The sequence below is a fragment of the Rhea pennata genome, chromosome 16 (assembly GCF_028389875.1).
Source record: "Rhea pennata isolate bPtePen1 chromosome 16, bPtePen1.pri, whole genome shotgun sequence".
NCBI classification, from domain to species: domain Eukaryota; kingdom Metazoa; phylum Chordata; class Aves; order Rheiformes; family Rheidae; genus Rhea; species Rhea pennata.
The window spans coordinates 7,597,660-7,621,770 of record NC_084678.1 but is presented as its reverse complement, the minus strand read 5'-3'; the positions used below and the strand labels follow the sequence as shown (position 1 = coordinate 7,621,770).

The window sequence follows — 24,111 nt, the reverse complement described above, 5'->3', positions numbered from 1 at the left end:
CTCGAAACCGCTATCTAGCTGGGATAAGCCTTTTAGACTTGTTTGACTCCACAGGCAGGGAAGATAAGATTCCTGGGGAGCAGTGGAAGGCAAGGGGGATGGGATGAACTTGTGGAGTGAAATTGCCCAGAAGCAAAGCACAACCACTCACTTTGCAGTGAAAAGCTTTATCATCTCTGCACAGATTACCGGAGCTAAAAATAGCTTCAGCTCAAAGTAAACAGTGTTTGAGAGTGCTCTGCCCTGCTGGCATGTCAACCCTGCGCTGAGCCACTTTGCGGGAGCATCCAAAGCGGCCCATTCAGGCGGCGCACGTCCACACGTTCCCAGTACGGCCGTGCGGAGAGAGCTCTCCACAGTCAGACTTCATCATTAGACTCTGGCCATTAATAAAAGGTGACACTAGAGATGGTTTGCTAATGAATTTAGCCTTGTTATAGCTTCTTTTTTTCTTTTTCTTTTTCTTTCTTTCTTTTTTTTTTTTTTAATTTCACCTGTTGCTGAACCTTTCTGGATTAGCAGCTTCTATAAAAACTAAATTGGCTTGAACATCAGATTCATTCAGACACGTTGATTCTCCCCATCTCTTCTGTAATCCACAGTGAACTGTGCCCATTCGCCTAGATTTAAGACAGCGAAAAGAGTAGTTTGTCACTAAAGCTGCTTTTACCTGTCAAATTCTTCTCTTGTTACGGTTCCTAGAGTGCAAGATGTTATTTGATGGCTTAAGACGTTGTCACTGTCTTTAATGAGCCCAGCAGACCGTTGAAATAAGCTATGCATTTCCTGATCAGAAGTTTATTGAAAGAATGTGGGTTGAGGGGGAGGGGGAAGAGTAGAAGCCTGGAAAAAATTAAGCTACCACATTTTTTCCATGTCTGTTCTCCACCACTCCATATTTCCTTGCAATCTTGATCATATCAAGGGACATGTGTGTAGTTAGGGGACAGCTCTGTGCCTGGGAAATTTAGCAGAATGCTTCGTTTATATGAGAAGGCGAAATAATATAATTGGAGAGCTGTTGCAATGCCGCTCTAACAACGGCAGCGCTAGTTTCGGAGGCAAACTAGGCTCAGCCTGCAAAACATCCAGGTCAAAATCAGGTCATTTCTTCCTGAAATGACAGATTGTCTCCTTGAGCTTCAGAGGTTCCTGGACGGTTGTGTTGTTTTTCTTGCTGGGACACACAGTGCACAGTCAAGCACCGTAGCGCTGCTCTGTGGATTGTTTTCTTGACATTATCACCCTTAGGGATTCTCTCAACTAATTTTGACACTTGTCCTAAAAGATTGCTCCGACTTTGTCCTTCCTCCTTTTGGTCACAAAAGGGCAACAATCAACCCACGGGCTTTCTCGTGGTGCTGGTTTCCAACCCTGTTCTCTGATGCAGAGCATCAAAGAGCTGAACAAAAATCCCTGCGACTCCCTGCAGATCGAGTGCGTAGTCCTCAGCAGACAGCAGCAGCACAACAGAGCAAAACCAAACCTCCTGTTGGCCAGGGTGGCGGTGTCATTAACAGCAGTCCCACACCATGCAGGATAGCACAGCATTGCCACAGCTGGATGCAAGGAGCAGTAAAAACCACCAAAGTCAACTAGAGTAAAAACCACAGAAAAGTACAGAAAGCCATTAAAGGCTTTAGCCGAGCTGGTCTGCTCAACCCTCTAATACAATCTATCACTAAGTGCCTGCCATGCCAGGCATTTGCAATGTGTTCTCATTATGGTGGGACAGCAATAGCATTTACTCATTTATTTATGGCTAGCACCTCAGGATGAATGTCTCAGGGTGTCCGGGACACTCCATATGAAGCAATAGGACAAGAGATGGCAAACCCGAGAATTAACTAGAAATTAGAGTGGACTTCCAGAGAAAAAACGTGAACTTTCATTTAAAAATAAAAATACATACATTAAAAACAATACATTTTTATTCTAAAGTGTTAAGATTTCAGGCAAACTGAAAACTTCTTGGCATCTAAGGACTTTTTTCCTTTTAAGAAAAAGATACATTCTGTGGAAAATATTGTTTTACCCCAGGCTATATTTTTCTGCTTCCAAGGAGTCTTGATTACAAAAGTTTGACCAGCCCTTGTGGAGACAGTCTTAGACGAGGAAGTCACTGTAAGGGTGTGTGTGTGTGTGGAAGGACTCTGACAGATGCTTTGAGGAGCTTGATCCCAGGACTAGACACACAGGATCAGGAAGTTTGAATATGACAAACAGTTAGAGAGAAATCTTGTTTAAAAGGCAGAGTTAGCATACCATGCTCCAAGATTCCTGAAGTGCTGTTATTATCATTGCTACTCATTGCATGCATTGCACCATTTGGTCTGAAAACATCTGGGTTGCTGTTGTGGTAGGCATTTGTATCTTTACAAGTGCATGACAGCATTTGGCCTTCAGACTCTGCAGTCTAAGCATTAGTGTAAGAGCTTTTGTCTTCTGGATTTCTTTCAAATATGAGTTGGACTAAAAAACACTTCAGCCTTTGCTGGACCAGTTGAGCAGTATCCTGAGGCAATGGTCTGGAGAGCAGGTATCTCGGCACACTGTGGCAGAGCCCTTCTCCACCAGCTGTATCCCTAATGAAGATAGGCAGCACTTTGCACTCTGTTCAGGTAAGTAATAATGCATGACTCAAAAGCACCAGAGATTAGTTTCTGTCAAATGATACATCTCTGAAAATCAAACTGGCTTCCTGGTGCCAGTTTTGAAACAAAACAGAATTGAATCAAGAGACAAAGCTATATTAGGTCAGTTTGGGGCTCAGCAGCTACACTGAGCACAAGCACATTTTGCTTTATTGAGGTCTTTTCCCCTTCCTCAGTGCCTCCTTATAGTCATCAGGGTGTTTCCTGCACTGCCTGCTTCTTCTGTTGTTTTTTTTTCTCTCTTCCTGCACGTGATGGCAGGGTGTGTGGGTATCTATCACAACAAGCAGCTTGTTTTCCAAGGCTCACGAGTGAGACTCTCACTGGCAGAGGCTGAGGGAGGTGGAGCAGGTCCAGCTGGGCAGCCTAGTCTGAGGTGGTGGCAGGGTGCGGGTTCTCCTAGCCAGCGTGGAGGCAGATGGCAAGCCTGGGACTGAGTGACTCCAAGGCCCATCTGCAATGCAAGAGCTGTAGGATGAGAGAAAGCCTGGTTTTATATCTGTCTTCTGCTCAGCAAGATGGCAGGTTAGAAGAGCCAAGTCCTTGCAGCCCAAATTGCTTGCTTTGCACTCAACCCAATGGAAACACTCCCATGGCTCTAGTGGGGACTGAACTGGGTCCTCTGCAAATATTCTTCATGCTCCTCAGCTGAGATGTGCCCACTTATTCTCTGCTTTACAAGGTTGTGGCTCACTGTGTCCTTACAGCAGGGACCAACTGTATCTTGCAATCTCTCAGCAAAGCAATTAGCATTAAGGGGCCCTGATTCTGATTGCAGCATTCAGGCAGGAGCAAACCACACAGTTATATCTATCACATTTGCATGTTCACGCACCTCTCCATCCTCCAGTGTGCTGTTAAGGCTAATAGTAGGGTGTGGGCCAAGAGAAAGACTAGAGACAGCACTGCAGTCATCTTGTTCTTTTGGCTTTGGTTACCTGGTGCTGTCTCCAAGGCAGATGGGATATAAGGAGGTCAACACCAGAGAGCAATGTTCCCAAGCCTTTGATATGGCCAAAAGCAACCAAAACTTCCTCTGCTCCTGGAACAGTCCTGAGTTCACTGAGGGCCCCCAGGCTTTGCATCACAGAGGTGCAGACACAAAGATAGGTGCTCAATATACAGCACTGGCTTGCCCTAAACAGTGTCCCCTTCGCCCCTTGGATTTGGGGGCTGTGCTGACACCAGCTGTGCATTTCACCCCCAAATAAGGCTGCAATCCAGGGGCAGATGACCTGAACCACACATGGCTTCTACGAAGTGTATCATACCCTGGGGGACACTGCAGAGCAAAAGGCACTCTAAAAAGACCCAAAGGTATTTTTCTGTGAGGTGCTGCCCTCACGTCCAGCCCACTAAAGCCATTGGCATGATGTGGGGCACAAGGGTGCCTTCAGCTGGGCCCCGGTGGACAGGCTGAATACCGAGGCGCAGCTGGGACGTGAATCCGAGCAATGCGCTAAAGAAACCACAGGGAGCTGCCAGCACAAGGCACCAGCTAACAGGTGGAGCCTCCGCAGGGGTCGGGGGGCTGCTCCAACAGTTGCAGCAAGAAGGAAGCATCTTGCAACAAAAGCCTCAGCGCTGAAAATCGAAGGAAGGATGTTCGGGCACCCGCAGCTGCTGGGAGATGAGGTTACAACGCAAAGCTAAACAAAGATCTCTGTGAGAAGGAAATCGATCCCTCCCGCCTTACTGTAAGGTAGGAGCCAAGCAGTAGCTGCTTGACATCATCAGGATGAGCATTGGATTACAGCAGGCAAGGACTCACTTGGCAAGAGGAGGAGAACACGCCCCTCGGCCCCAGAAGTGCAACTTCATTTAGCAGCTCTTAGCGCAAGGAAACTAAGTCTGAAACTGGCTGTGACTAACCTGGCCAGCTTGGCTGCTCGCCACACCAGGCGGAGACACTCGGAGGGCTTCTCCGAGTCCCGGGTTCTTTGCTAGCAGTGTGACTTGGTAACTGGGGATTCAAGGAGCAGCCGGAGCCTCCGTCTGTCCGTAAGTACAGCTGCAGGCTGTGCCGTGAGCGCCGGGCGCGAGGGATGCATCCCCGGTAGGTGCGACTGTCCTCGGTGGACAGACCTACCTGGCCACACAGCAAGGAGCCAACCGCGCGCGGCACCCGGCAGGACTGCGCGGGAGCCGGAGCTGCATCGCAAGCAGGCAATTTGCTTGAAGATGTAGTTAACTTTTGCCTAACTGACTGTGAATAGCAAGTTTTCAACCCACAGTTTGTGGGCAGCAAAATCTTAGCTGAATCCCAGTCTTCTGCTGTTTGTAGCAGCAGTTTGTAGGCTGAGCTGCGGGAGGGGGCTCCCATTTCACTTTGGAAAGAATGCAGCTCGGGACTCGCTGCGATGGGGGAGCGGGGAGAGCAGATTCAGCATTTAGAAATCACAATGGAACATGGATTCCTGCCCCCGCTGGGGATTTCTGGCCTCAGTTCTGACATTTGGCCATTTATTCTGAGCAGCTAGCCCAAGTTCCTTACGACATAAGGGGCACTTCTGGTTTTCATACGAACAAATGCCAGCCTGCGAGCTAGCCGGGCAGCCGCGGTGCCCGGAGGGCTCTGTGCAGGGATGCCTAGGGTTTGCTGTGATGCGACATGAATCACTACTCAGGCTCGTTAGGAACTGCAAAGCTCCTGAGGCTCCTAGGTGAACCACTGGCATGAACTCCCGTTTTGCAGTGTGTGTCAGCGGAAACAGGCTCCGAGACACTCTGGCATCCGGCTTTCTAAGTAAATGTTTTAAAAGGCACAGACTTGGGATAAAGAACAGCAGTGTTGAGATAGTCTCAGGAGGTTTTGAGAATCCCTCCACCTCCGAGCTGTGTTTCTTCCTTTCCCTTCTATTTTTCCCCAAGCTGCTGGGAAGTGGCAGCAGCGAGCCTTTACGTGAATATAATGCCTTCGTCCAAGAGACGTGATTAGGAACCATTTCCATTTGCTCAGGAGGGATACATGAGTCCACAAAATGAGAGCCAAGTGCAAGGTTTTTTTCCAGAAACAGTGCCCTTGGGGGCTGAGATGGTAGGACAAACTTGTAAGAGGACTTGCGAGTGTCAAATGAGCAAGAAGTAGCCACAGAGGGGACACTGCAGCAGGGCAAGAGGACTCCAGGAGAGGGGGTAGCTCCAAGCCCCACTGCAGCCACCTGGCCTGGTGGCAGGGATAGGGCCGAGGCAGCCCAGGCAGCTCCAGGCTCTGTCCTGCTCACTGGTGGGGAAGTTGGCATGCCCAATTTCAACAGGTGAGGCATGCTTTGGCTTCTCTGCCTGAGCTGGAAAGGGCCACCTTGCTAACGTGTGGCCACCCAACTGGGAAACCCTCTGTGCTTTCAGGAGGGACAGTATGCAGGAAACAAGAGGAACATGAGGAGTTCCTCAATGGCTCAACTCATTCATGCTGCAGATTTTAAATAGTTATTTACAAACATGCTACAGCAGCAATGCTTAAAATATCTTGAACACAGAACAGGACACTCTGGTTCCTTTAGGCAGAGCTCCACAGGGACATGCTGGTTTTCCATGTCATCATTTTCAACAACACTTTCCAGAGTGAAGACTCAGATGCCTCAGAGAGCTGGAAGCTATTAAAATATGGTAGATAGGCTTCCACCATGAGTAGCTTGAGTGGAGACCTTAGAACCCAAGAATGTTCATAGACATGCATTTTCCAACCACTCATTTTTGTACTGACAGCAGCCACTTTTAACTTGGTGTAAAGTCACACAATGAGTTAAAGTGCTTGGGATTTGTTTTTTTCTTTTTCCTTATTCTCTTATTCCAAAGAAGAGTAAATTTACTTTTGAAGCCACTCAGAGCAATATACATAGCCACACAACCCTCACCTCAAATATAACTATGAAAAATGTTTTCCAAATTGCTAACACTTCCTGGACCTCCCACATTTCAGGGCTGGTTATTGCAGGATTCTGCCATGTGTTAATGTGAACCCCCCCCCCCCCCAGTCTCTGGACAGTCCATCACAGGCTCTATTTTATAGACAAACTAAAACAATCAAATGATTTTCCTGGGGTGGGGGGGTGTCACATAAATCTGTGGCAGACTTGCTGGGTTGAATCTACAGCTCCACATTCAATAAGGATTAGGAGAAGTCATTACCCAGCTTTTTGCTTGCCTTTTTATGCCCCCCTATTCTGAATCTGTTTCATATTCAAAGGCTGGATCCAGCAGTTTCTCCACAGCTAAGAGTTTCCTTAGTGCAACAACAGGCACTGATTCAGAGGACCCAAGACAAACCATCCAACACAGTATCCACTTCTGAGACAGAATGAGAGAAAAAAACATGCTTCCAGTACTCTAATCTGTGACTAGAGAAAGTCAAGTTGTAAAGGGAGCTGCTACAAAAAGTTTACCAGTATAAGCCAGTGAGGTAGAAACTAACTGGGAGTGCTATGCTACAGCATGTACTTTGTACCCACCTACTCAAGGCAGAAGATAGAGAAACCATTCCAGAGTCAGTCTGAGACCTGTTGTGCTAGAGCAGCCTTGTTGGACTATGAACTATTTATTTCCCTGTTGCAAAACCTTTACTCCATTCAAGCTTGCAAGGGTATGTACTTCTGCACCACTGGTTTCTGGTTTGCAATGCAAGTTCTTAAATTCTTCCCTTCCCAGCAAAGCCCAGTAGAAGCATGGTGCTTTGTATCACTTCTCCGTGCCCGCTTTCATGCAGACGTACTACTGGTCACAAGCCATTGCCTCGGGAACTCCCAGGCAAGCCCTGAAATGCCAACATTTGCTGATATTTGCAATGATGTAATAGGCCAAACTTATCCTCACTGGAATGTCATCAAGTTTACTGGAATTACTGTTTCCACAACATGTAATTAATCTGTGGTGCTCACTGCTACTAGATATGCCTGGAACTAAGAGAAAGCATTTTAAATAGATGTAAGGTACTTATCTGGGTAATAAAACTACTCTGGTTAAAACAATATCTTCTTAATTATAAGGATTATAAAACCTGCTGTTTCAGAGCAATTAGTAACTGATGAAAAATATTCCATTACAATTACAAGTTCATAATACTCGACCTCAAAGGCCAAGTATGCCAGCTACTGTTTTGTAGACAGGATACTAAACGAGACAGCCTTTCAGTCTGCTCCAGGAGGACGATTCTCATTCTAATCAGTGATGCATTTGGCTTGTTGTTTACCCATGAGTCAAGACATACGAGAATGACCTTCTCTCTGCCACCACCACCTTGGCTGAAGCCAAGAGATTTCCTCTTGGAATCAGAAGTGGCACCACAACATCTGCTATACAGAACAACACTCAATTCTGCCAAACCACGTTCTGGGTCTTTCGGAACATGCAGTCGTTTTGAAACAATGCTGAGCGCACTGCATTTGTTTCATACATTTGTTCCTTTTGAGCAACAGTTAATAAAACCTGAAGGAATCTGAACCCCGATTGATAACAATGCCCTTGTAACCCCTTCCTGATCAGGTATCCATTGCATGTTTCCAGAGGTGCGCAAATAATTATGGTACCTTGCTGGGTTATAGCACTGGATTAGGAAGTGTAAAATGTTCTTTAAGTTACATACACCCATTCTTAGTCACATTAGAGGGACTAAACCACCTCAGCACCCCTAAACTCATGGCATGGGAGGTTGCCTGGCCAGAGCTTTCACACAGAGGCACCTTCACAGTTCTGCCCATTGCAGCACAAGCTGCAGGGTCAAGCCTGCCCAGGTCAATGCAGGGAGCCTTCACCAATGGAGGAAGGTGCCCACAGCCACTTTTGCAGAAACAGCAGCTCCAAATCCCCAGGCTGGGGCTGTAGGGAGAAATACCCAGCTGGAGCCAGAGCTGTGGTGTTGGAAGGCCAATACTGGTTGTTGAAGAGCTTTCCTCTTGAGCCCACTGCTTTGAGCAACAACAGGGTTTTCCCCTCACATCCCAAGAGGAACAGGCTTGCTCAGGGATGACTCTTCCTCTTCTAGTTCAGAGCATCATTGTTCCAATTCACTTTAAGCTTCTCTTGGCACAGGTCCATATATTTTGAGATAGCTTATTTTTCCTGCCATAAGTCTGAAGGGCTGGGAGTTTAACTGTTTGGGCTGTGTGTGTAACACATGAGCCAGGAGGAGGCAGGAATGTGAAGGAGGAAAATAAAGAATTACGGATCGTCAAAGCTGGCTTTCTTCCTTCCTGCTTTTGTTTGCCTACTTGGTGCCCCAGAAGGGCTGTACATAGTCCCAAATTGGTGGGAATCTTGTTGCTTTTCCGATCTGGTATTTCCAATGAGCACTTCACTGTAAATGCAATAAACACTAACAAAATTATATTGTTCAATCCTTGTGCCTTTGTTTGGCGGTTGTCACAGTCAGTATTTTCCACTTCTGTAGACCTGTCATCTGCAGATCCAAAAAAGCTTTACAAATACTTGAAACGTCTAGTGAGAGAAGTATTAATAGCTCCATCGAACAGATGGGGAAGCGGACACGTAAAAGCAGCAAGTGCCAAGTGCCCTGTCCTTGAAGCAGTGACTGAGCCAGCAAGGAATACTTGGCTCCCATAACCAGGCATTTTTAAAAGTGGGTCAAAAATAAGCAGAAAAGCCCGGAATCTGTCCTGGTTTGGAAACTGATGGGCCATAATAGCAGAGAGTACACCACACTGATTGCTTGGATTGATTGGGCTAGACAGAACTAGCTACTGCTTATGTTATTAAACAGTTAATTTCTTGCTTTTTGTTCTGCTAATATTTGTTGCTGGGACAAAGTGAAAAACAGTCCCTAATGTTCCATAAAAGTCTGAAAGCTGAAACAGCTGCTAAAATAAGTGTCTTTTTGGCTGGGCTCTGCAGGTCAGGAGATTGCAGTTCACCCACAGATGTTAAGGCCACAGAGGAAATGTCTGAGTGGGGTTTGGGGACAAAAAGCACAGCTGTACACAAACACAAACAGCAAAGAAACCCAAGTAACACAAGATAAACTAAGCAAGGCAACTGAAAATACTGGTCGAACTTCCCCTCTTGTCTCAAAGAGCCAGACATGGAAGTTTCACTTCTTTAAAGGCCAGCGCAGCTGCCAACCAATATTTATTAACATTTGCGACAAAGGCACTGACTGCGCCGAGCCAGCCGGCGGTCCAGAGCAGGGAAAGTGAGCTGCTTCAGGCCCCCGGTGCACCCAAGTGAAGCAAGCAAAAGGAGAAGTAAAACCAAAGAGAACGTCTTCAGTGAAAGCCAGACCTCTTGCTAGACTTTGCTTGCTTTAGACCCTAATGGGCCAAATCACTAGTAGTTCAAATCCTTCTGAGCATGAGCCTCACACACCCCTACTGCCTGGAGTCCTGCTGCTCGTCTGGGTGCTCAGCAAGGCCAGCTCCTGCTGAGCCCCCCGGGCAAAGCCCAGCCAGACCCCACGTTCCCTTTGCTGTTAGACAGTTGAAAAAGCAGCTGTACTTCATGCTTGCAAACAAAAGCAAAGACAACATTTCTTACATTTATTTTCTTTTCCATCCCCAGAAGCTGCTGCCCTGCTGGATATGAAGCTTATCTGAAGCCATGTCCAGAATGAAAGCCAACTAAATCAGGTAGGGATTCACACTGCAGACTAGCATGATTTTTATTCACAGGGAAGTATTATATAAGCAGGAAAGGGTTTTTTCCTTCCCATTTCGCAAAAAGTCATTTGACCTGTCCCTGTATTCTGAATTACTGGTTGCTAGAAAGTCACTCAGAGCTAAGAGGAAGCAAACATCCGCAATTCTGCTGTAATGACTTTCCTGCTGTATTTTCTATACTTCATGGCAACGTACTTGCACAAAATTGTGTTGCAACACTGACTCTAAGAGCAGTTGCTAACACAAACCATGCTGCACAGCTCTCCCTTGTCATCAAACTGTACTACTACGCCCCAAGCATGCTCTGTAAATAGCAAGAGGGAAACACATCCTGCGCAAGGCCTGCTTTCTTACAGGCTGCCCTATCTTGCCTGGGAATAACACTTGCCCATAGATAGCCACATCAATGGCATTTGCCCAGCATTCAGAGTCAGCCCAGCAAGACCTGAGGAGCACCCAACGTACTCCCATGCCCACACTGCATTTCAGTGGACAATAAAATAGTTGGCAATTTGTTTTCTTGGGGGCTTCCTCTTTCCTGAGGCTGTAATTCAGCAATGCCCACTCTGAGCATTACAGATGTACCTGTAATGTAGAATTACAGGCTTATTTCTAGAATCCCACTTTCAATTCATGTCTAGGTGTCCTCTCCCCAGTGACTTACAGAGAGGGGCTTTAACCTGCCTGCAGTAAGAAGCAGAAGTTGCCATCACCTAACACAGCTGTACAAAAGTTTTTCACCCATCATAGAAATACACAGAGAAAGGTATATACAGACCCAGTGATTCTTTCTCTGTTCAGGTGGGGTTTCAGCAAGTTAGCATAATCAAAGGAGCTATTGATTTAACAGCAGCTCTGGAGCCACACCAAAGGACTTAGCTTAGCCACATCTTACTGCAGGCTTGTTTTTAATGCCAACAGCTTTCATTCCTATTGTTCGTAAAGCACCAACAGCAGCATCTCAGCCATTTAATCCTTGCCAGAGCTCCAGAAGACAGATTTTCTTTTTTTATTCCTCTCCTTCAACTTTCCAAGCAAACATTACCCCTGCTCTAGGCTGAGAGTTATGCTTGTGATTTTCTGCTCCACAGTGGTGTGGAGGAACAGGTCAGACAGACCCCAGGGAGCAGAGCTAAGCCCATTTTTGCTGATGAACCTGCCTTATTCCACAGTGACATTCTCAAGAGTTGCCCTGGTTATTTTTAGGACTATTGAGAGCTGCCAGGGCTCCCACACCTTAGGAGATTTCATGGCTTTTTACTCAGCCCCTTGCACTGCCCAAGCTAGTTATATAGTCAGAGCTGCTGCTATAGCCTGCATAACACCTCTCCGAAGCTAAACTCTTCCTTCTCAGGCATACAAGCATCGGGCTCACATAACAGCAGAAATCAGTTTATCCTCTCAAAAGACAGAGCAAAGTTATATGCAACTTATTAACTTCTGTAGCCCTCCTTACCTCTGCCCTTGCAGAAAGCTCTTCTTGCACCTAGAAAGACAACTTAGTCATCAAGAGCCAGTCTGCCTTCTCTCTCCATTTATACATGACAAGGGCAACTGTGCTAGAAAATATGCCCCAGCTGTGTCTGCTCCTAACATACTTAACTTCCCTTCCCCAGGTGGGGGGTCCCTTAGGGAAAGGGGAGATTATGCTGTGGGTGAGAGTCCCCCAAGGCTGGTGGGTTAAGAAGGTGATGGTCACTGAGGGAGCAATACCCTGGTGTGACTAGAAGAGCTGTGGAACTACTGGGTTATTTCCAGGCTTTGAGGTGAAATATAGCAGGGACTTTTCTTTCAGCGGTCTGAGTGACCTGGGGGGAGGCAGGAGGATCTGCATCCAAAGGCCAACTGTATCCTCAAGGGATCCACTAAATGGTCCAGATGTGATGGGGGTGTCTGTACCCATCATAAGTGAGGACAATACAGGAGCCTCTCTAAAATATTAAAGGAGCAGCTGTGAGATTTTTACATCTGAGGTGTGTAAATGACTGCTCTGTGGTTAGTCTGTCTTGCAAATTCAGCCAGTTTGTTAGATCTTCCACAGAGTCATCACTTCTGGTCATGTAGAAGGCATGTTCACATGAAAAAGCAGGGAGAATGCACTGATACATTCATACTCCTTATGGCTTTGAAGCCTACCCCCAAAGGTCGCAGGGGCCCATGGGGGCTGGCTCACAAGGAGGAAGGCGCTAAATGGCCATGCAACAGCTCCCTGGATGAATGTGAGGGCTTTGGCTTGCTTCTCTTTGCTGTGCAACAGTTGCAGACCCATGGTGACCCAGCACTAGCATAAGGCTTGGCTTTAGGAAGCAAATGCCCTGTCCTAGGGCCAGCTTGGCCTGATGGCTGCTCTAAGCTGTGCCTGCATGTGGCAGCAGCAGGGACCTGCAAGCTGCAGCCCTCCTCCCTGCAGGAGCCCTTCCTGGAGCTTGGCTCCCTGCCCCGAAGCAGTGGGGAGTTCCCACTGGGCTGACAGGCTGCTTCGCCACCTTTGCAGCTGGCACAGGCCGGTGGAAGCAACCACATCCCCCCCAGTGCACGGTGCTTGTCTTGCATGGAGCAGGGGGCTGCACTGGCTTTGTCCTGTGGCTTTATCTGTTGTGAGTTCTTAGCCAGACAGTTAATTTTAACTCCCAGATGCAGATGCTCGCTCTGCCCTGCCTTCCCCAATGCTCAAAGGAGCATGCGCCTTTCTGAGGGTGGAGAAACTCAAGTGCCCTGATTTGTTAGCACCTTGAAGATGTGGGATGTGAAAAACAAGCTCAACCTGGGAACAAAAAACAAAAATACAACCGCTGTCACGGCAACTGTCTCCAGATGCACGAAGAGACCAATTATTTCCATTAATCAACTTAGTGAGAAGCTGCAGAAGAGGCTTAAAATGCAGCCAAGGTTGGATGCTGGGGGGAGGGAGGAGCAGAGAGCTTCATAAAACCTTTGTTGCCAAGGAAAATTGTGATTTCTGCTATCACTGAGGATTTTGGGAGCAGACACCAAGTACCTGTCCCTAGCAGAGACTAAAGGTGATGCTGCCCCAGTGCAAGCGATGAGGTGCCTTATGCAGCCCTCATGGTGCTGAGTCTCTGCTAGTGCAAACCAGCAGAGCTGCACGGCCAGGCTAGATGGGTGCGCACAGCACCAGGCCCACTGCGCTCCTGGGTGTCTGGAGCGTGCTGCCGCTTGTTGCCTTGCTGAGCGATTAGCTGGAGCCTCTTACCATTAGTGTGAACAGAACAGCCTTGTGCAGCTGCTAACACACGTGTTGGGCCAGAGCCAGTGCCTCAGCCAGCAGAGAGATCAACACAGACTAATACTAACGAAGCAAAGGATGCTGTTAGCTGAAGGAACTGAGTGATGGCCTCCTGCCAACTTCACCCCTGGGCCTTCCTCGCTCCTCTGGGGACCACTCTGCACATGTGCAAGGGAACTATCCTGCCCTAGATGCCAATGGTTGTCTGTAATTTTGAATTCTGCTGAAGCATTTCTCACATCAGTTGAGAGCAAGGCAATGGCCAGGAGGACCTGGAGCAGCAGGAGGTACTTTGGGACAGGAGAGGTACTGGGGGCAGGGGGCAATGAGACGTGCCCGACAGCCCAACCTTGACATCTCTTCAGCCGCTAACTGGAGAGAGAAAGAAATCCTGGAAAGCCAGTGAGGTATAACTCCAACTCAGGCTTTTTCATGTTGTTCTCCTCTGGAAAGGAGCCTGCAAACAAATGAGCTAGACACATGTACTGAGGTGGACACACCTACTGTGGTGGGAAACGATGCTTTAGCCTTCATCCTGCTTGTTTTCCCTCCAGCCAGGAAACCTGGGGCTCAGCAATTCGGGCCACATTAAGTCTGTCAAATACCACCACATCCCCACGTTTTGGAAAAGCAGGGAAAGCAGGGAGCTCTGTGCCTGGGTCAGCGTAGACCGGTCTGTGACCAGCCTTACCAACACTTTTCACATATATAACATCCAGGAAGACTGGGCTCCGCAGAGTACTTCTGCAGGTTCAGTTTGGCTTCTGGCTGTGGCTCTAAGCTCAAGTCCCCGGGGGTCTTGGACCAAAGCTAGGCCTTGAAATCACGAGCACAGCTGTACCAGCGCTCTCCAGCCCTGGTACGGAGCCCTCCTCCTTTGATGTGCGACCTCTCACGCTTGTTCCCAGACAAGAGCCAGTGGAAAATTTGCGGAAATTCCAGCTGGAAGCTGTCAGACAGTTGGTGGAAACCCCCTGACCTCAAGTGCTGGCTTCTGCCCTGCGTGATTTTCTTTCCCCTCCCTGGATGAGACTCACAGCAGGGAGCCTCGCAGCAGAGCGCAGAAACCCCGGCCCGCGCCGCTGTGCTCTACCAGGCCCCCCTCTGCATCCAACCATCTTACGCTGTGAATATTTTGAAAGCCCGGCAGGGCTGCTGAGCATGTTTGCTGTTGTTACGGATCTGGCCGCAGGAGGGGAGGTCTAATAATAGCGGCGGTGCCACGGCACGAAAGGGCGAGGGGAGCCCGGCGCAGCCGCGCAGCTCCGCGCCCGTCCCGCGGGCTGCCGGCGGAGGGACGGGAAGCGGGACGCGGTGCCCGAGCCAGAAACCGGCGGCGGTGCTGCCGCCCGCCAGGGCAGCGGCGCCGCGGCGGGGGGCCGGCAGCGAACCCTGGAGCCCCGGCAGGGCCTCGCCGCGGGCCGCAGAACCCGGCGCCGTTGGCTCCCAACTGCCGGCCGAGGCGCTGAGCGCCGCGGGCGCCTGTCGCCGGCGGGCCGCGACGGGGAGCGCGCCACATCGGCCCGCGGCGGCCGCTCGGGCCTGCCCGCTCCGGCGGGAATGTCTACGCCCGCCGCTAAGCTGCCTCACGCCAGAAAGTGCGGCCGCTGCCAGGCAGAGAGCGGCCGGTCCTGCTCGGCGCGCCAGGGCCCGTGCCTGCGCTGCCGGGCCGGGCTGGGCGGGGAGCGAGGGCCCGAGGACGGCGCGAGGTGAGGGGCAGGCGGCGGGGCAGAGCGGGCCGGGCTCGGCCGAGCCGCGCGGCCTGCCCGGGAGAGCCGGCGGTTTCGCCCGGCCCGGAGGCGGCAGGCGAGGGGCGGGAGAGGCGCTCCTCGGCGCCGGAGCCCCGGGCGGCCTGCGGCCCCAGACCCACCCCGTCCCGCCCGGTCAGACCTAGCGCCCGGCGGGCCGGCGGCCCCGGGGCTGCGTTTGCTCCGCGCGCGCACAGCTCGAGGCCGAGCGCGAGCCTCCCGCCACGCTTCCGGGCCGTTCGTCCGCTGCTCGCGTTGCTTGCAGCGGGTGTTTGGTCTCGGCCCCTGGGACTGCCCTGCGGAGAAGCAGGTAAGAGGGGAGACGGGCTTCAGCTGCCGAGCTGGCAGGTGCATGGAGAGGGGCGCTGAGCTGACTCAGAGGAAATGCCCTAGTTTCTGGCTCTCCTGCACACCAAAATGTGGCAGAAACGTTTAACCATTTAAATACCTGCCAGACACCTGCTAAATGGGTAAAATTCAGCCGCCAGTAGGGCTAGTTTATCTAAACCACAAAATTTCAGAGCCCGAAAGAGCAGAGGCAGCTGCTCCTTCAGCTGCTGTATGAGTCCCCTAAAAAATGTCAGTGAGCTCCAAAAGCCAAATCCAAACCAGTAGAAGTGAGACTATCACAATTCCAGATTTTCTATCTCATTCCGGTCCTCACAAAGCACTGAGGAAAAATAAATACAGACCAAAGAGCAGGTTTGGCAGAGCAAGATTATTTTGGCAAGGCAAGTAAGCAGAGAAGGTGCCCTGGAAGTACTTGCACGCTGCATTTTAATGTGCTGCTGAAACCGAATGCGCTCTTACTCCGGGAACGCCTAGCGAGAGCTTGCAGATTCCTCCGTCCCCTGTCGGCCCAGGGGAATACGAAAAACAGAAGGTGAGAAGCTGGCTGGTGAAACATGGCACTTTCTGCATGCCACTACCATGGCTGAATGACTGCCCACAGTGACGCAGTTTCGCATTGAACTACGTGGGTAAGAGGGAAATTGGTTCCTCTCTTGTCACTGATGTGTTAAAAAAGGTTTCCAATGACTAAAACCTACTGTTCTGCTCTGCACTTGCCTGGAAACACGGAAATGCTCTTTGAAAAATCAAGTCTTACACACACAAAAAAAAAAAAAAAAAAAGAGGTGACAGCTCCGACCACCTGCTCAGCAGAACGGTTTCCCTGCGACAGAAAGGCCAGACCCTCTGCCAGCAGGGCAGGGATCTACCCGCAAGGCTTCTGAGGGCTGCCCACCTTGAAAAATCTTGCAGGAATTGTACAGATTCAACAGCTTTGCTCAAAATCTGTCCCTCTCCATCTCTTCACAGTGGGCTCCTAAGGCACAAAGGTCCCAGCAATGGAAACTAAATCAAATGCGCCATCTCCTGGCCAGCACCCAAACCTGCACACATGCTTTTTTTTTTTTTTTTTTTTTTTTTGAAAGTTCGCTTCTTTTTCCCACATGGTAGGACAGTCAAGTCATTTGGCATGGAACTGCTGCAGTTAAGCGGACCTACCTATGACAGGTACACTAAGCAACACTGGGAAAAGGTTTCATCCCATGGGCTTGTTGGCTGCTGCCCCTGATATGCAGAATTCACCCTTAAGCCCAGGCAGTGCAGGCCAGTGCAAAGGCAGGAGGGACCCTGTTCAACCCACATCTGAACCGGTTGCACCTCGGGGAGATAGACACATGCTTGCATGGCCTGCTCTTGCAGAAGCTTCCCAATTCCAGCATGTGATGTTTTTCTGGCTGCTACTGCACAGCTCTTAAGGCAACAGGGATGCCTGGGAAGCTGTAGGAGACAGGCTGACCATGGGCACGCTCTAACAGAGCCAAGGGCCTGAATCCACAGGCTTTCCCAGGCTCTCCTCTTCCTCATTCAGTCATTCTTGCTTGTAGATTTGTTTCCTCTACCCTCTCTAATCTTGATTTCAGCTGCAGACACATCAGCATTGCTAAGTGTGCAACCAAAAAAGACTCAGCAGCTGTGGAGGGTCAACAGCCTCTGGGTCCCAATGAGCTGAGAATAAGACTTGGCAAGGAGCAACAGATGCTGACCTGTCACAAGGAAAGGCATTTCACTCACTGAGGACAGCCAGCTTGCCACATCCAGACTGGGCACAGTTTCCTGGGAAGGACAGGCCTGCTGAAGAAAGGAAGACGAAAGAAGGAACAACAGTTGGGATCTCTTTCTGGGGTGAAACTGCAGCTCTTCCCCTTGCTCAGCTGAACATGTTAGGCAGGTGCTGAGCCCTGAGAAGAGGAGGACATTTGCAAGGACTGGATTTCAAGAAGCAAGTTCTTGGGGGAGGTCTGCAGCTGGCCAAGTCCCACATCTTACCCGTGAGCTGATGCTAGCATTAGCACCAAAAGAGAAGAGTCCCAGAAGCTGCTGAAACATACTGGATTTATGAAAGTTTGAGGGTACTGCACCCTACTAAATCTCAGAACAAGGGGAGATTTTAACCTCTTTTTATCCTGGTTTATCATGCCTTATTCATCGTTTTCTTTCTACCATCATAACGTGAATAAGTTGCTGCATGGTTGCTCCACAAGCTGTGCATCTGGCATTTTATGTTTGATGCAGGGAAGGAAACATTGGCTTTTAGCATGTGGTAACACTTTGGTTCCTCATGCGGCTCTGAAGTGATACTGGAGTAGCACCAGTCCAGCTTTCACCACCCCTGTGGCACCAGATGGCTTTCCAGCATCTGCAAATAAGCATCTAAGAGAGATGCTTCAGCCAAGACTGGCCACTCCTCTGCTGGCTAAATGCATATCCAGTGCTTGTTGGTAATCCGTGCAAAGTGCCCAGATCATGCTGGAACCAGAGCGCTTTCCACTTCCACACTGGGAGGGAATCATTTCTGCTGGCTGCAGGACAAGGTTGTAGGATGGGAGCCCAGCCTCAGCACTGCTGATGGCACCGCCCCAGCTTCTGGAATGGATTCAGGGCTTACCAAAGCCGAACCAGTTGACGGTGGCCTGCTGCCACTGTGCTGTACACTCCATTCAGGGAGCTCACCAGTCCCCATGGTGTTGCTTTTCCTACTGGCAGGAGCTAGGACTTAGAGGGAAGGATGTACTTGCAAAGCTGAACGTGAAAGCGCTGTAAAAAGCAGTCAGTTTTTAGTCCTTTTCCATCTCATCAGTCAGGAGTTTCACAACTATTTTTCATTTTTCAAGCCCAAGAAACACTGTTTCATAGTAGGGCCTGGCCGCAGGGATGTCTGTACTGACACACAATCCTGCTGCTGCCAAAGGCTCCCTGAGCCTGTGAGTTTGCAGCAGAAGCTGCTAATGGGGCAGCACCACCAGCATGTGTTCAGCCCTGCTGAGCGCAGCCCCCACCTGCTCTCCAAGGACAAATGCAGGAGAGCAGGCGAGGGCCAGCATGTGCACGGCGTGGGGCTGTCCCTTCCGTGAGGGACAAGCAAGCAAGCACAGGCCCAGTCTCAGGGTTTGTCTCCTTTTGTGTGTCTAACTCCCGGCAGGGAGCAGCGTGAACACAGCAGATTTCTGTCAGAAGAGCAACGTTATGCAAGGTTTGTAAAGGAACTAAACAAATTCATCAGCTTCTCGTGGGACATTAACGCAAAGATACAAAAGCACTGAATGGCAAGAAGTTGGGGTTTTTTGTTGTTTTTTTTTTTTTGTTTTGTTTTTTTTTTTTTTGTTTTTGGACACCAGCATGTTTCTCATCAGAACTTCCTCCAAGTATTCATGGCATCAGTGGTTAAGGATATTCTTTGTAATAGAGAAAATCAGAGATAAGAAAACTATTAATCTCCAGCTTCCATGCAAATAAACAAACTAAATGCCTTGTAAACATGAGAAGGAACCAAGAGCACCAGATTCCCAATGTAAAGGCAGCATGTGATAGCTAGCTCTGTGCCTGGGAGCCAAGATGCTTGTGATATGTTCCCAGAGCTGCTGAGTTCCCTGGACGGTCTGTACTGTACAAATCCTGGCAAGTTAAACCATCAGCTAAAATGAAAACCAACAACATAAATACCAATCAGGCTGAGTTTGCTCGCAGCTTTACTCTCAAGGCTACGAGTGGCCATCTAACCCTTTCTTTGTGCTTGGCATAGAAATAAGGCTCGGGTGAAGGGATCCAAAATCTCATAGAAGGCTTGTTTTTCGCATGGTAGCACTTACCTCAAATCCGTTTAACTGACCCCTTTTTCAGTTAGGTACATGCATCTGACAAATACGCCAGCTGAGGTCAGGACTGATCCAAAGCCCAAGAACTATAAAATATTCATCTGCCTTCTAGAGCTTTTGCACCAGTATCCATTTGAGGCTCTGATCATTTCTGCTTACAAATTCAGGCTGCCTCAACCGTCGCACCCTCAGGGCAAAGAGCCAAATTGGCCTCCATCCAAAGCTGCTGTGGCAGTTTGAGGAAGACTGGGGGGGGGGAGGGTCTTGGGGCAATGCTGACATCAAACTGGCACTCAAGGCTTTACAATTAAGAGACCCTGCATGCCCTCCTCTGTGCCAGGTAAATCGCCTGCCACAGCACACCGCATCCCAGGGATTTCAGTTTTGCTACTGCCTCTGCTCACGTGTTCAAAAGTGACTATGGGTAAGGCAAGTGCTGTGCCTTTAACCCCGGGCAGCCGGGCACGAGGAGGGAGAAGCGAAGTGCCTGCGTGCCAGCGACTGGGCGCTGCGGTCGGAGCAGAGCAGCAGCAAGGACAGGGCGCCGCAGGAAGCTTCCCCCAGACTCGTGTCTCATTTACTCCGTCTCCACTCACTCACTGCACAGCAAAGCTGGCAGCAGCAGGGCGAATGCTTTTTCTGAATAAAAGGCCTTGGCTGTTGCTGTGGTCTTGTAACTCCTAAGGGAGAAGGCTAAAAACTAAAAAGGAGACACGAATGTCTTGTCTGCCTGGCTTCTGAATGGGGAAAGCAGAATAAGGGCCAAAAATGCTGCTGAGATGGATCTTTCCTATCTACCTGCTCTCACCTGGCACAGTGCAGGTCACCCAACATGACACTCCATGTGATTGAGTTGTTATCTGAGATTTCAGTAGCTGCCGTTCTAGGACCCAGAGCAGAATTACAGCCACTATTTTTTCATGCTGTAATTTAACTCCGTAAAGTAATATAACCTGAACAGAGCCATGCCCCAAGGATTGCTGAGCATCCTTGACCTCAGAACTGTGTTTTCTCCCCAGGGATTTGCAGGCATATGGAAATGCAAGACCAGCAATGGAGGTAGAGTCCACCACATACACTGACTTTATTTCCTGCGATCGAGCTGGTCGGAGGAACGCTGTCCACGACATCCAAGGAGATGCAACTGCTATCAGCATGCGCAAGCTGACAGGGGACATAAGTGACCTCTCCATCGAAGGAGCAGGTGAGCTGCCACATACACCAGTAAACATAGCTCTTGGAGCCTAGGCCAAAGGGCAAGGCACAGAAGTGCCAGAGGCTAACCTGTGCCTCTTGCTCAGCTGGTACTGGGCCTGTCAGCAATTCTCCCAGACTAAGGGCCCCTTGCAAGGAATGTAGTGGTCCCTGGGCTTCCTGGCCACCAGCACTGCATGCTCCAGGCACTCCTTTGCTAGTCTGGTTTGCAGAGGCACTGTTGTTTAAACAGGACAAGGACTGAGCGATAACATTCCCAGTGCGAATTACACGTAAGACCTACCGTAGGCTTTTTTGGAGCAGTTTTGTTTTTTGCAAGTTAGCCTTAAATAGTTCCACAGTATTGCAAGTAACAATAGAAATAATTTTAAACACCAATCAACCATGTCCCTGTAGCCCAAACATGGCAGCAACATTGCTCTGCTCAATATATGCTGACCAGCTGACTGGTCAGGAAGCGTAAATCCTCAGCTCAAAGCGTAGGCAAACCATTGAGTCTGTTTTTTTGCTAACGAGAGCCAAAACATACAGCAGATACAAACAGATGCAGAGAGTAAACTTATTTTTAGCCCTTTCTCTTTTACCTCTCTAAGCTACGATCTCTAACTGTAAAAATGCTTTGAAACACGTTACCTCAACTGCACCCCTTTAGCGTCCAAAATAGAGCCAAGCACAAAACAGAGCTCTTCTAACAGAGCACTTTGGCTAACCACCATGATGTTTTAAAAATGTTCCAGGAGCACTTACAAGTAGCATTTACAGTTTAGACAGGAATAGCACATCCCTGCTTTGAAAGGAATTATTGTTGTAGGACTGCTGTATCTACGCACCTTGTGGTCATTTAAAATCCTTGAAGTTCCCTTACAACTCCCAAGGCTCCCTCCCAACATCACCAGCTATTCTGTTTTGAGAAGTGTTTGTACTCTGGATCCATGAAGGGAGAGCTTGATACTCCTAGGTCAAATACCTGGTCACAGGAAGCTCTTCAGCTGGCAGTATGAGTAAAATCAGTCTGTAGCAATTATTGATCACTTCTGTCCTCAGCAGAGTATAACCATGCTTTCTTCCCAATCTTCCCTTCTGCAGAAAGCCAAGTAGATGCCACTTCTTCTGAGAAGGACCCTGGAGCAAGACCAAAGGGGGAGGACAACAGCCCCTCCCCATGACAGCGTGCAAGGGGTGGGATGGGGCAGGAGGAGAGACTTGCCGTAAACCTTAAACAAAAATTTACTATAGAATCTGCAGGCAAAAGCCAGCATGGAACAACAAGTGCTCTGTCAAATGCCTCTGCTGCAACCATTTGGTTCAGAAAGCTGCAGGATACAAGGACTGGCACCTCCAAAAGACTTCTGCTCCCATCCCTAACAACTTAGAACACTGCAGTGGTTGTAGTGAAATGAGCCATTCTCAAGATGCCTTAGCTGCAATTTTCCTCTATAGGAAAACACATTTTCAGTAATAATATACACAGACTTTCCTGTCCAAGGTACCTTCTTTCTTCATAAATTTAGACTATTATTTATTCTCTGTTTCCATAAGTTAGGAACTTAGATTTTGGGGTTTTCTAAGCATCACCCTCATTTTGCATCTTAGATCTGAACTGGCCTCTGGACTGTCCATGTAGCCCCTAGCCACAGCAGGCAGTGGGAGAGGGACCTGGCCAGTCCCGCTGCATTCATGTCAAGCACCACTCACCTGTGCTGCTGCCACTTAGCAATCAGAAAAGGACCAAAGTGCAGACATGTGGATGAGCTCCACCTACAGACCCAGCAGCATCAGCCACAGGCATCTTTTTCTTTGGGTTTTAGCATTTTAAGGTATTGTTAAGGGGAGGGGAAAAAAATTGCTGTTTTGACTGTTGAAATTGAGGCTTACTCATGCAAGCTGTTAGCTGAGAAATGTTTGTCTCTGGAAAAATCTCACCCCATTCTCTTTTAGGAGACATGTTTTGTGTTAAAGATGGTTTGATAAAACTATATAAGCTGTTGGAATAAATAACACACAGCCTTTAAGTATTGAAGTTGAAGGTGTTTTTCTGCCTGGATCTCTCTTCCTCCATTTTGCCTTATAACAGGTTGAGCTGCATGGAGGTTACACCAGCTTATGCTAAAGAAATATAGGAAGCTGTGATAGAAGAGTCCCTTCTGTTTGGCTCCACGAAACCTCCCGATGTCTGCAGCATCCCATTGGAAGCAGATCTAAAGCCAGGTGCAGAGAATGCTGAAAGCTGGCCTCAACTTTCCACAGCTTTGCTGCAAGGCAGCTCTTTTATCATGGGTGTTTAATTTACATGTCAGAGCGCTGCTCCTCCACGTTACTACCCTTAGGTTTAGGGCACGGCAGAGTGGCCGGAGTGGCCTGTGAAAGTGATGCTGGTGAGAAGAGGTGTCCTCTTGCTCTGGAGGAACACAGCTCAAGGACAGCAGTACAATTCCCAACCCCAAAGAGAAACAATTCAGCCAGAGCTTTGGAAGACTATTGCAGTGCAGCTGGGATCTACTGCTGAAGCAGTTGGACAGACTGAGGCAGGGGCCAGCAGAGCTTGCCTGAAAAATATTCTCTAATAGTGACACAAGGACAAACATCTCCTTGACAGCCAAGGAAAGAACAGTATGTTACAAGTTTGAGACTTATCAAAGAAAACAATGCCATAAATAAGCAGAGGAGTTGCTGCCAGAGGGAGAATTGTCTGTGGGCCTCTCAGAAGTGATGGCTGCAGAGCCAGGACAGAGATGTATATAGTTCTGTGCTTCAGAGGAAACAAGAATTTGGCAGCTGGGTAGATGTTACATCTGCTTTTTTGGCAACTACAAACAAACTCAGCTCCTTGAGCTGCTGGATACTATTGCCACTCAGTTCCCAATCATCATCCAAAAGCCTGCTCCCACTTCCCCACACTCAGGGACAAAACAGCAGGTACCTCCTTGTCTTGGCTGACTGCACAGTTTGGTTTTCAAGCCCCACTTCCAGCTCTCCTCACTTCCACTAAGCAGTATTTTTGGCTCACACAAAAGAAGGAAGCTGAAAGGCAGCGCAGAGGGACTATGTATCATACAAGACCAAGGAGTCAAGCACAGGCTAATCTTAGGTCTCCCTGCTCAGAATGTGTCTGCTCCAAAATTATATTTAGCCAGGACATTAGTGACCTGTTTGCCAGCTAGCCTTAGAGGACAGGCGAGAGGCATCAGGTTTCCCCTGCAAAAGAGTGCAGTCAGCTGCCACCACTGATTGTGCTGAGAGACCAAGGGCATCAGATTAATCCAGTAACATCCTGACTTGCAAAGTTGCTGACCACACAGATGCTCTGAGCCTTTGATTTCAGTGGAAAATACAAGCATTCAGGGCCTCCCCAAACTAACCATACACTAAATATCAAAAAGCCTTTCAGAAACCATCTCCTGCCAGTCAACAGAAGTCTAACAACTATGCAACTCAGAGATTTGTACCACTTCTGACTCTTGGTATCAAACTATTGTC

General features: G+C 48.9%; 1 protein-coding gene across 1 annotated transcript; it reads left to right on the top strand.

Moving 5' to 3' along the window:
- Positions 1 to 4,448: 4,448 nt before the first annotated feature.
- Positions 4,449 to 22,646, top strand: PKIG (cAMP-dependent protein kinase inhibitor gamma). The gene is made up of 3 exons (XM_062589459.1): positions 4,449 to 4,655; positions 20,439 to 20,623; positions 21,721 to 22,646. The coding sequence occupies exons 2-3, from the start codon at positions 20,473 to 20,475 to the stop codon at positions 21,798 to 21,800; spliced, it is 231 nt and encodes a 76-aa protein (XP_062445443.1). The 5' UTR covers positions 4,449 to 4,655; positions 20,439 to 20,472; the 3' UTR covers positions 21,801 to 22,646.
- The last annotated feature ends 1,465 nt before the right edge of the window (positions 22,647 to 24,111 follow it).